The 13,443-nt window shown below is 41.2% G+C and overlaps 1 protein-coding gene across 1 annotated transcript in view; it reads left to right on the top strand.

Moving 5' to 3' along the window:
- LOC306848281 (serine/threonine-protein kinase WNK2-like) overlaps positions 1-13,443 on the top strand; it is a 104,779-nt gene that overhangs the window by 60,369 nt on the left and 30,967 nt on the right. Inside the window, exons 15-21 of the mRNA XM_079382736.1 lie at positions 261-310; positions 411-570; positions 836-952; positions 2,187-2,357; positions 4,723-4,774; positions 4,861-4,941; positions 6,004-6,629. Coding sequence (XP_079238862.1) covers positions 261-310; positions 411-570; positions 836-952; positions 2,187-2,357; positions 4,723-4,774; positions 4,861-4,941; positions 6,004-6,629 — 1,257 coding nt within the window. The remainder of the gene's footprint in view (positions 1-260; positions 311-410; positions 571-835; positions 953-2,186; positions 2,358-4,722; positions 4,775-4,860; positions 4,942-6,003; positions 6,630-13,443) is intronic.

The raw sequence follows: 13,443 nt of genomic DNA on the forward strand, positions 1-13,443 counted from the left end.
AATGCTGTGTTATGTAGGTAATATTCTGTTCAACATAAAGTGGCAGTAATGTGTAGATTTTTGTAGGGTGTAGCAAGAGATAAAGATTATTATGAATATAATTCATTCATTGGTTTAGTCCAATTTTATGGACTGTCTTATCAAACTTTTGTGTGATGTGTATTTTTATATTTATATTTAGCCTAGCAACATGTAGACGGCAGTCTCTGTTGGAATCATGTGCCATTGGCATTGAACTCATTGCCTTCTGTGCACTTTAGGAGCATGTTCCTGATAAACAGGCAGCACCAGCTGGGTCCACGTATGACAGGTGTGTTTCTCTGCTCATAGATCAGTGCTGTATTCTCCAATTCATCTTGCATGCATTCAGAGTTAAAAACCTCAGTGATCGGATCTCTGCTCTTTTGCAGTATAAACTCAGATGCCACATCTGGTAAAGAGATGAGCGATGGGAACGAGGGCTCCGGCAGAGCTCGCAGTGAATCACGAGTGCGAAAACCCAATCGCAAAACGTCCCGCACACGCTCCCGCCAAGACAAGATCAACAGACCCAAGCTCACCATGATCAAAGTGAGTCTGGAGCTCACAGCCAAACAAATGAAGAATGTCCAAACATAATGTTTAGATGCTAGCTGTCAAAAATAAAGTGATTTGTGAAGCTTAGGATTGTTTGAGAGTTTCACGGGTCAAGGCTCAGACGTGAGTGCTGGTTTGGACATTAGAAAACCTAAAATAATTTGACACATTTCTGTTGATGTTGGCATAGTTCTTTCAGAGGCATTAAGATTCTATTTTTTATTTTTTTAAGTTCCTGTTGTTGTATACTCTGTAACAGGTGTGTGACACAGGAGACAAGATGGTGGAATGTCAGCTGGAGACTCATAACCATAAGATGGTGACGTTTAAATTTGACCTTGATGGAGATGCTCCAGAGGAGATTGCCACATATATGGTGAGATGTTCAACTCAACTTTCTCTTTCCCTCCCCATATGCCCTTCTCTTCTTCTGGCAAACTCCCAGAGGTGATGCGTTTCAAACTCCTGTACTAAAGTTTATGGAAGCTATTTTTCTTAACATAAGAATTTGAAGTAGGAACGGGCCAAAATATTTCACATTTGTAAAACTAAACATGCAATAACATCTGATTATTTCATTATTATAACCATATGTGACCCTGGACCACAAAACCAGCCATAAGGGTCAGTTTTTTTTTATTTGAGATTTATACATCATCTGAAAGCTGAATAAACAATCTTTCCATTGATGTATGGTTTGTTAGGATAGGGCGATATTTGGCTGAGATACAACTATTTGAAAATCTGGAATCTGAGGGTGCAAAAAAATCTAAATATTGAGAAAATCTCCTTTAAAGTTGTTCAAATGAAGTTCTTAGCAATGCATATTACTAATCAAAAATAACGTTTTGATATGTTTATGGTAGGACATTTACAAAATATCTTCATGGAACATGATCTTTACTTAATATCCTAATTAGAGAGCTGATCAAATGTAAAAACTGTAACTTGAATGCAATGTAAGTCGCTTTGGATAAAAGCGTCTGCTAAATGCATAAATGTAAATATAAATGTAATGGTTTTTGGCATAAAAGAGAAATGTATAATTTTGACCCATACAATGTATTGTTGGCTATTGCTACAAATATACCTGTGCTACTCATGACTGCTTTTGTGCTCCAGGGTCAAGTACTTTTTTATTTCATTAAAAAAAAACAACAACTTGGACTCTAAATTCTGTGTGGCTATTAAGCTGCACCCAAAGCTGCTATATCCAGAACATGTTTCATTAATGCGCAAGGTTGCAACATTTCTTGGCAGACCTGAACTAACTCTACTTTGTGTCTGAAAAAATACTCTGCAACAACACAAGATATACAATTCTTATTTGTTTTTTTAATCATAAATGTACAATTGTGTGGTTGGTAGCATTGCATTATTTGTATGTAGCAAATAACAGTGAGCCTATCAGAACACAACCATTTTTTGGAGAACCACTGCATTAATGCTTTATTTACATATGAATGTTATTCATATTCAGATAGTGTTCCTCATATACAGCTCATTGAATCTTTATTGGTTGATGGGCGTACTGTATCTGCTTGTCCTGGATAGATGACTGAGACAAATGAGTGGGCTCAAAGTGCTGGTTCTTGTTGATGTTCCTCCAGGTTGAGAATGAGTTTATTCTGTTGCTGGAGAGGGAGATGTTCATCGAGCAGCTGAAGGAAATCATGGATAAAGCTGAGGACATTCTGAATGAGGACGCTGATGGTGAGAAGGCCTCTGTCCAGACCTCGCCGCTCCGTCAGACGCCAGTCACAGCAGACTCTGGCCCACAGGTCAGGCCCAGTGCTTGCTTAATACAGACATGCTTTAGATGGAAATGTACCAGCCGAAGTCACACCTTAAGGAAATGTGCTTTCCTCTACAGCCAGCACATTTTGTGGGAAAATAAATCATAAGTGGTGTTTTTCTAAAAAAAAAAATTATATAAATGCATGAGGTGGATATAATACTTTCATTTAGCCCCAACAGCGCTTTTCCCCCAATATAATAATTTTACATATTCTTCAGTTATTGAAAAACTTTGATTTAATTACCTTGAATAAAACTGAAAACCATTAAAGTCTATGCAAAGTCATATCTGAGAATTATTTCTAAACACATTATGAATGTTAGAAATTTGTTAGAAATGTTAGAAACATAATAAATTGCTGAAACAGATTTTTTTGGGCGGGACTAAAATCATGACTCGATGGTGCAATGGAGCCACTGAGCATGGCCCCTCCCCTAAGACTGTAAGAGGTGTGTTCGACTTAAAGCAGTGCTGCGCAGACCAATCATTTACATTTATTCGCTTTTTAGATGCTTTTATACAAAGGGACTTATAATTGAGGAATACATAACTGTGGTTCGGGTTTGAACTGATGGTAAAACTAAGGACATTATTAACTGTCTTTACTTTAATTTTGAAATCTGAAGCTCGCTATTATGGAAAGGGGCGTTACATTTCCGACGCGGCTTGTGGTGTTCGGCCACAACTTTGTCTGAAGGAGGGACTTTGTAGAAAACAAAGCATTTGAGAGAGGCCTACAATAATGTACAGTACTTGAAAAATAATGTGTTTTTTTAATATTAAATCATGTCAACATATTCTGTTACACCAAATACACAAAATAATGATCTTTAAAAAAAGCATCATATGACCATTTTAAGTGCAGGAAGCGAGCAATAGAAATGGAGCAGAGCTATAGAGCGCAGACGAATCGTTCTCACGGTACTTTGTCATACAACGATTGGTCTGTGCAACGTTGCTTCAAGTCGAACACTTAATAACTAGAGTGCATTAGCATCAGTGGTTCGCCCGCTAAATAGCGAGTTACTGACTTTACCGTTAGTTACTACAGCCCATAGTTTGATAGCTATGCCTTATTACCTGGCTGACCACAAAAAGAACTAAAAATACTCCGTCAGTTTTGATCATATAGATAAGAATAAGGTATCGTTTGAAACTGCAAAGGGTCTACTTTTATTTGTGTATAATCATAATAACAACGAAACAATCTGCTTTTGTAAAATAAAGAAAATAAACAGGGTGCGCTCTCTGTCACCTCTCTTCACAGACACACAAATAAAACAACATGAATCTCCACGAATACTTGCCTCAAAGACATGAGAAATATATGTATATAAACCTCGAAATGTCTACTTTTTAAATGAAGTAAGTCACGTCCAAAACAAATATTCTCTGTTAAAGTAATCCGTATGATACCAACGCGATGTCCAGTTTTTCCCATCTCAGCTCATTATATCTAATGCGGTCACGCTCTCGAGCTGATCATGATTTTCAGATTCTAAACATCCACAAGAGACGTGAATCAGTATGTTCAATAATGTGTCCTTGACCTTCACTGTGTATGTTTTTATTATACTGTATTGCAAATAAAATACAAATAATAATCAAAAACCCACAATATTTTACTCTCCTCACACACTTTCTTACCTTGGTCAGTTTAGTCACATTCATATTGATTGCCCATTAGGGGTGGCCCTTTGTCTCTCAGGTGTGAATCACTAAATATTCATGCATGATCCAGCTTCACCTACAGAAGAAGGGAGTATACGTTTTTTTTTCGATGATTCTTTGCTAATCACCTTTCCTAATAACGTGTAGTTAGCAAGTTATGCGGCTAAATGCGATTAAAGTTTACATTCTCAGAGAACGGCTTGTCACCCCATGGAAGAGAGGGGCGGGGTGAGCAGAGCTCATTAGCATTTAAAGGGACATGCACGGAAATTGCTCGCTGTGAACAGAGCTTTTTGACGGGGTAAAAAGGGTGTTGTTTGACACTACCATTGATAAATTTTAACCAAAGTATGTTATAGACTTTTCATTAAGACCCTAAAGAATCATACCAATTTGTGGAAAATGGGCATCTGATGTCCCCTTCAAAACGCATGAAATATTATATCAAATAAACGCAGAATCAACTTAGTGTTGCTGACTGTGATCGTGTCACGAATGAGCCATATCATAGAGAAACATGAATGTTTAGGAAAGTGCTGTGGTGAGTCAAAACCCTGCTGTGTTTTTTAGCCCTGTTGCAACCTACTGTGTCTACACTTCACAAATGTAAATGTGAAGTGTGTCATTTCTGTGCCTCTAGCATCACCAAAAAAACTGAACTTGTCTTCTGTACTCAGGGGTCAAAACATGAGCGTATGCAGTCTGACCAGCTCATCTATAAACAGAACGGTAAGACTCTGGCACGTCATGTCCAACAAATCTCACTGTAACTGCTGTAGAATGAGCATTAACTCACAGTCTGCCTTGACTTGCAGTGCTTCACACCGGAAAGCGCTGGTTCATCATCTGTCCTGTGGCGGAGACGGCCGCGCCTGATGGAGAAGAGGCCGCCGCGAGTAATTCAGCACACATGAACTAATGCTTTAAAACATTAGGGATTTAACAATATCAAAATCTCACGATATGATAATATTGCGATATGAAGTCTATGATACAATATTTATTGCGATATTAAAAAAGACAAATGAATTTTGTACATTTTAAAGTTAAATTCTTCTATTTAATGCACTTTGAGAGTTCAAAGTTCAGAGCTCCAACCCATGATCCTAAGAAAAATTATATATTGTAAAACAATTGCACTGTACAATAAATTAAAATGAATATTTCATAGGTAAGTTATTTTTGCTTTACACAACAGTAGGGAAATTACAATACTTCTATCCCGATTTCTACACTTGAAGTAGATATTTTTAGTTTGGACTGCATTTAAACCGTTTGCTGTCAGTAATTCATACTGCATTTTTATTTTAGACAGCTTTTATTTTGACGGAAATGGCAGTAGAGCTTTTATTTTGGTGGAAAACTCAGCTTCAGTGAAAACAGGCTTACAAAAACGTGTCTCACTACAAATAGTGAAATGCTGTAATCATCTGCCCATTAAAATGTTGAGAATTATACGAATGTGAAAATAAAGCCTAACTGGTGGCTGTTGCATTCCCAAATGCGTGCTAAACTCACAGCAGTGCAATAAACAAGTTCACTGCATTCATTCACTGTGAACAGAGCCGTTCTGAGACGCAGAAAAAACTGGATTACAAGCTGATTGTCTGAATGAAGTGTGCGCTTTACTTTGAAACACGCAGCGAAAACTTGAAGACTTGATGAAGTGATTAAGCCATATTGTGCTTTTGCTTTTAGTTTGTTTGACAGATACTGTGCCAAAGCATAATGGCCCTCAACGCAACTTTAAAGACCTTTTATGTTAGAATAAGAAGTTTAAATATATTTGAAAAATTACACTTTTTGCCCAGAAGACCTATCGTTTCATATCGTCATGTGACCACGATAATATCGAGACAGGCTTCCTATCGTGATACCACGATGTTGATAATATCATTACATCCCTACTAAACATGCTTACAAATTATCATCTCACACTATTACTTGTGTCTCTCCAGACCCAGAGAGCTCCTCTACATCTCAAATGCAGGATGTGAACACAGCCAGAGCCAAACCTCTGCAGAAACAGCCATCGTTGCCACAGTCATCCCTCTCTGAGGTTGCTCCGTCGGCTGAGGGCCCTCAGACTGCCTGCGCGGCTATTTCTGACATCCCATGCTGCCCCATTGTGCCTCCTGTTTCACTGGACGTCTCTGGTCAGAAAGCGGCGGAGGCCACTCAGCAGCCGGTCGCTCACAGCAGCAGCCCCGGCGCTGAGCCGCCCATCAGCCAGACCCGGACTCCGCCCGTGGTGCTGCTTCAGCCCTTTGCCACGCCCACTCCACAAGTTTCGGTCAGCAACGGCCAATCACAGCCTCAGAGCCCCACCCATCAGCCCCAAAGCCCCACCCAACAGCCCCAGAACGCCCCACCCCTGCAGCCAGGTGAATCGGATGGGGAAGGGCCACCTAGGCTGGAGTTCGCAGACAGAACGATAAAGACTCTGGATGAGAAACTGAGAAACCTTTTGTACCAAGAGCACCACCCCTCACAAACCACGAGCTCTGCCTCCGAGCCGCCCGGATCACCGCCGCTGTCCGACAGCCAGGGCAGTGACGGTACTGTGAGGAAAGCAGAAAAACTGGTAAAGTCAATCCTCATCGTATTCATTCACATTTACATTTCACCATTTGTATCACTCCACTTGCCGTATTTCTCACAGCAAATGCCATGGCGGATGCCCAAATCCACTATAATTTAAGAATAATACTATTTTGTGTCAGGGAATGTAGTTTTTAGAGCTTTTTAGGCAAGACTGTACTTGTTTGGGCTTCAAATATGCGGTTTGTTAGTAAAGATAACGTCTATTTGAAAATTTGCTTTGACGTTTTCGGAGACGTTCAGCAGACGTTCAGCGCTCATAAACCTGCAGAGAGAGCGCCTCACCTCGAAACTTCTGGAATTTACCACTGGCTCTGATGTCTCTATAGTGGTTAAACATGAAATATTTAGTTTTGGGTGAATCTAACAGGCAGTCTTTGGTCTCATTAATCTGTTAAATGTTCCAGAGCAAATAGTTTTGACAAAATCTCACCATGTTTATGTAACTTCAGTGCTGTATATCAGAGCGCTGCCTTTGTACTTTTGACTGAATTGCCTAGTTGTTTTTATGATGGCTGTTGTTGTTTATTAAATATCATTATTCAATAAATAATATTAGTATTTAGCATTAGGAAACTGTGTGTTCGTGATGGTGATTTTAATTAGATTGTTCCACCATTAGATGGCGACGAGACTGTTTTACGAGTCAGCATAAAGACTTTTAAACTGAAAAATACTAAAGCGCAGTTTTGAACAAGAAAGTTATTATTTCTTTCAAAAAGCTTGTATCCAGCCAACAAATGCACCGAGCAGTGCTGTTATCAGGGATCACCCTTAACAGATGAAAGGATAGTACGAGCCTATCGGACATTAAAATTTATGTTTTATTGTGAATATGAGATTGATCTGTAGGGATGGGTATCGTTAAGGTTTTAACGGTATTACTACTCTTACCGATACTGCTTATCGATCCGGTACTTTAACGGTATTCTTATCGGTACTTTTTGTTTTACTTTGTTTCTTTGTTCATATTCTTACAGTATCTTATCTTATGTATATAAAACACTAAAAATGCCTGCACTTCATCAATTTGTAAATGCACCAGTGTGCAGGTATTTTTAGTGTTGTATATACATAAGATAAGATACAATAACAACATGAACAAAGAAACAAAGTAAAACAAACTGACAAATACAATAAAACAAACTCACAAACGAAATGAAATAAACAGTGCTTTCATTTTTCCATGAAGGTCTACTAATATTAATGTTCAGGTAAGTAATAGTTACAAAAGTAATCAAATGTAAATGAGCACTGCATAGTTTTCACTGTATGTACTGATAGATTTATGTTTATTAAAGCTATAACGTTGTTCAGATTAAGAGCTGTGGGTGATTTTCTCTTTGCATTTTGTTCTTTGATTAACATTAATGGCTCAAGCTCCAGTTTGACACTTTAAGACAATATACTGACACGCATCGGATTTTCTCCCAACTGTTCTCATCCATTTAAAACATAAAGTGAAGACTCTCATAACCGGCCATTTTGACACATTGTGTGTGTATTTTTTGGCATATTTTTGTGTGTTATTTCGACGCGCCCGAAGCTCAAAGTGTACTTTGCTTGTCCGTTTTGGAGCACGCCGCCGCGCAGGCACACGCGCGCACACACATTTCAGCCTGGGGAACAGCAGATTGTACTTTCAACGTTTTACTATCAAATATGTCCTGCGATGTAGCAACAGTAAAGACGGCATTTTATAACAATCACTGACTGAGCTGATTCAGATGTTAAGTTTTGGTTCGGAGGAACGAATCCGCACCGCTATGAAGGGAAGGGAGTTGTGCTAGAAGCAATGCGGCTATAATCCTTGGAAGCCAAAATCGAAAAAATATATATATATATAACAGCCACAGGCCTAAAGTGTGAGGCTGTGTGCAGATGTTTTGAATAGTTGCTTCTCTCTTCTATCATAATTAAACAGAACTTTCATGTTGCGTGTGCTGAAGCTCCTCCGCGTGAGCGCGATCTGGCTTCTGAATTGCGCATAGCAAAAATGCATCATAGACAAATGTTTGAATATTATTGCACATAAAAACAGCTGGCGACATTATATATATATATATATATATATATAGAGAGAGAGAGAGAGAGAGAGAGAGAGAGAGAGCAACAATACATGTATGTGTGTTTTCTTAATTTCTCCAATACCGACAGAAGTACCGATAACGTCAGAGTTTATCGATACTCCGGTCTTTCATAATTTAGCCCCGAGACCGATTTAATACCGAGTTTCGGTACCCATCCCTATTGATCTGAAGAATGAATGCTGTATCAGATGCAGAAAATCACACTCGCCATCTATCTCTCATAATACTCTACAATACATAATACACTGCTTTTACTACAGTAGTACAATAAGCTTTTAAAGTGTCATGAAACCCTAAAACACATTTTTGAGATGTTAAGATATATGCACAGGTTGCACATCAATGAAAACAACAACAGCACTCATTATGTCTATTATTAAGAGAAAAGTGGTTATATTTTCATTTTCTGGAGCAATTTCGTTCTTCCGGTTCAAAAAGTAAAGCTGAGCCAATGTCAAGAAAAGTGACATATGCATTAATTTGGAGCGGTGATTGACTGCATTGGCTGGAGAGTACATGTCTGCGTCATCAGTTTTCCAAGCTTTTCTCATTATTATTCATGAGAATGAAGTCTTATGATCCAATCACTGTGCTGTATTATGCATGAGGTCGTCTTACAGCGGAGAATTCAAACCTCATGAATGAGCTTCCGCACAATCAGTTCATTTCTGTAACTCAACGTTCCTTTGTTACTAGTTCTAAAGTGAAGTTTTGGAATTAGTAACGGAGGCTTAGGCTCAGCTGTTAAACTGTCAACTTTAGATTTGAATCCGTGGTGAAAGAAAGTAGTTCTGGACAAAAGAGGACTTTTAAAGATACTCCGTTATTATTTTGTTTATGTATTTACACGCTCATTCCGTTGAACTGCTGTATAAACGCAATATCACTTTTTTTTTAAAGGGGGACAGATTTGGACGATGTGGACACACTGGGTGGCCGGATGCTTCTCCCTATAATATATAAGCAATATCACATGAGTAGATGTGAGATATGGCTGTATATTGGCACTCTGTGATTACCTACGGCCGAATCACAGCCATGCTGATATACAGCCACATCTTACGTCTACTTGTGTGATATTGCTTATATATTATAGGGAGAAATGGAAATCGATATACCAAAAAAACATGGCTACTACACTTTTACACTTCGTAAGGGAGGTTGTTTTGTTAAATCTTTTTTTTTTGGTAATACATTTTTAGTCTCAGAAACACAACACACTGTTTATTTTAAGATGTATGTGAGTGGTAATTAACTGCACTCCAGTCAGTTCAGTTATTTAACTGAATCAGCACATTTGGACCGATTCACAAGTCTTTTTGAAAGATTATCAACAGAACAGGCTCCTGAAAAGCAGTTCATTCATAAATCACGATTAATTCGTTTATGAATCTGGCCACACTGGTCACATATATGGTGTGTTTGCTATGTGCAACTAGCAGGGAAAGAGCAAAAGATGTGTTATCTTATTGTCTTTATCCTACTCTTTTTCTCACATCATCTCATTTAAGTCAGACTGAGAACTCACAGTTCAGAAAAAAACGTCTTAGGTTACGTATGTAACCCCCAGTTCCTCGAAGGAACGAGACGCTGCGTCAGAAGACGCTTTGGGGAACGCCTACAGCGTAACTGGCTCTGAATACCAATGAAATCTGTCCAAAGGATGGGATGGACGTCATGGGCGAGGTGACGTAATGACCAGCTGGTATAAACGCACGTGCGGTGAAACTGGCATCAGCTTCTAGAATGAAGCAAGCGCTGACAGGGATGCCGGAAGTGTGGCCTCGCGACGCAACGTCTCGTTCCTTCGAGGAACTGGGGTTACATACGTAACCTAAGACGTTCCTCTTCAGGAACTCGAGCTGCGTCAGGAGACGCTTTGGGGAACGAGATACCCACAGCACCAGACTTCCAAGTCCCTGCCCTGTGTGTATCCAACAGAGCACAGCTAGGGCGAGAGAACAGAAACCTGGAGTGGCTCGTATGTCTAGGCCATAAAAGACAATCCCGCAGCGTTGCAGATGTCCTGGATAGGGACGCCTGCGAGAAAGGCCTTGGAGGCCGCCACACTCCTCATGGAATGAGCTCTGACTCCCATGGCGAGGGGAGGTTAGAAGACTCATAGGCCATCTGAGTGGCATCCACGAACCGACTGCCTCAGTGCACCATGGAGGAAACGTGTAACTAGGGGTTGTCTGCCCACTTTCAGACCACCAAGACGGGTGTGGTAAGCCGAGATTGCCGCCACATAGACCTTCAAGGTGGAGTGGGCTAACCCTGCGGAGAGTCGAGCCGGCAGGAACTCCAGCACTGTACCAACCGGGCAGTTAACTGGGTCGAGCTGGCAATCTCCGCACCATGAATTGAAGAGTCTCCACTTCAGGGCGTACAGTCTCCTCGTAGAGGGAGCTCTGGATTGGAGAATGGTCTCAACAACCCTCAGGGGCCACACCCAAAGCTTCCACCACTCCGGGCCAGTGTTAATTTTGTCAGGCATTTTTGATTTAGTCTTAGTCTTTATCTTGAGACGAAAATGCTTAATAGTCTTAGTCACATTTTAGTCATTTGAGTCGATCATAGTTTTAGTCTAGTTTTAGTCATTTGAGTCTTTCATAGTTTTAGTCTAGTTTTAGTCATTTGAGTCTTTCATAGTTTTAGTCTAGTTTTAGTCGACGAAAAGTCATTGCATTTTTGTCAACTTTTAGTCAAACTGCTGTTACCAACATTTATTTTGGTAGCTATTTTATATGTAGTATTTAAACAAAAACAGTCATCAATTCTTCTCTCTTTAGACCAAATCAATTAAGCTTAGTTATGAGAAATTTTAATCAAGGATTGAATTTGGAAAAACTGGAATAAATTTTCATTTTTTGGTAGAGATATAAATTAAACTCATTTTTCAGATACAGTAGGTTTACTTAACAAGTATACATTTATTTAACATCTTTTGTTGGTTAACATTTATGACAGATAATTAGGAATGCTGTCCATTTAAGACGGAAGGTATGTATGTAATAGCCTACTGACATGCATTCAGTTTTCACCCACCTGTTTAAGCTCACTTAAACCATAACGGACTGTATTTCCGTGAGATACTCTACATGAGAGACATGTGGACTGCTGTGTGTGTATTTGAGCGCTGAGAACTGATCGCGCGCTGTATGAGAACTGAAGAAGTGGAGCGCGCGCGAGAGAGAGCACTTCTATCAGTGCGTTTCCGCCTATCGCACCTTCACTGACTTTAAGTTAATCGACAATGAATTGTGACTCCCGGGAAAAACGGGACGTCTGGTCACCCACTCCCTAACCCTTCGGGTGCTGAGGACATTGTTTCAGATCGCTATAGTTCGCGTTTTGGTAGCCTATCCGTCCACTGCGGCTGCCATACTGAGATTAGATATGCAAACGCCCCTTATCCAATGACAGAGACGCACATTTTGAAAGACAAGACAGTTAACTTAGCCTATAGGCTGTATTTTGAATGTCTGGTAGTCCTCAAATAACATTTTAGTCCCGTCTCGTCTTGTTAACGAAGACGCGCATACATTTCGTCATAGTTTTTATCATCAGATATTAGTTTTAGCTCGTCAACGTCTCGTCTTAGTCACAGAAAAAATATTTTTCGTCGTCGTCTTAGTCAACGAAATTAACTCTGCTCCGGGCGGGGGTGCACAAGGGTGCCTCCTGCCTGTGAGAGGAGATCCCTCCTGACTGGAATCTCCCATGGAAAGCCGTTGAGGAGGGAAATCAGGTCCGAGAACCATACTCGGCCCGGCCAGAACGGGGCTACTAATAGCAGCCGGAGTCCGTCCCGGCGCACACCCTCCAGAACTCCGGGGAGCAGAGCAATTGGGGGAAAGGCGTATAGACGAAGCCTCGGCCACGTCTGTACCATGGCATCCAGCCCCTCGGAGCTGGATGACGTAGAGAGTACCAGAGGGGACATTGCGCTGTCTGAGTGGCGAAGAGGTCCACCTGAGCCTGGCCAAACACTCTCCAGATCTACTTCACCACCTCGCATTCCCCAGATAACAGCCCCTGCCTCGACAGGGTGTCTGCTCCCACGTGCTAACCCAGACGCTCAGAAGGGAGCGGCATGCTCAAGGCGATCCTCTAAATTGAGGGGAACAATGCCAGCTCGACCAACAGGAGAGACGGGAGGAAGCAGCATGCTCATAGGCGACCCTCTGAAGTGAGGGGAGCAATGCTAGCTCTACCAAGGCAGAGCTCTGGAGAGCGGAGCACTTAACTCTCAGCATGAGAGGGATCTCAGACGCTCAGAAGGAAGCGGCATGCTCAAGGTGACCCTCAAAGTTTAGGGGAGCAATGCCAGCTCGACCAACCAGGAGAGCTCAGCCTCATAGCCCACGCAGGGATCTGGTGCGCCAGCCTGTACAGGGGGCGCGAACCGCAGACCTCCTTGGTGGTTGCTATAAAAGACCACCAATGTGTTGTCGGTGCGAACTAACACATGGCAACCTCTTTGGTCTGGGAGAAAGTATTTCAGAGCCTGAAAAACGGCCAGCATCTCGCTGACCAAGCGAGATGATGACCCCTCCACAGACCGTGGGCAGGGCGGCCACTCATGACCGCTCCCCGACAGGTGAAGGATGCGTCCGTCGCTAGCGTACGCGGCGACACGGAGCTCCCAACACCGGGCCCAGGGACAAGAACCAAGGTTGTCGCCACATGTCCAAGGCACTTAGG

Source organism: Barbus barbus (assembly GCF_936440315.1).
Source record: "Barbus barbus genome assembly, chromosome: 28".
NCBI lineage: Eukaryota > Metazoa > Chordata > Actinopteri > Cypriniformes > Cyprinidae > Barbus > Barbus barbus.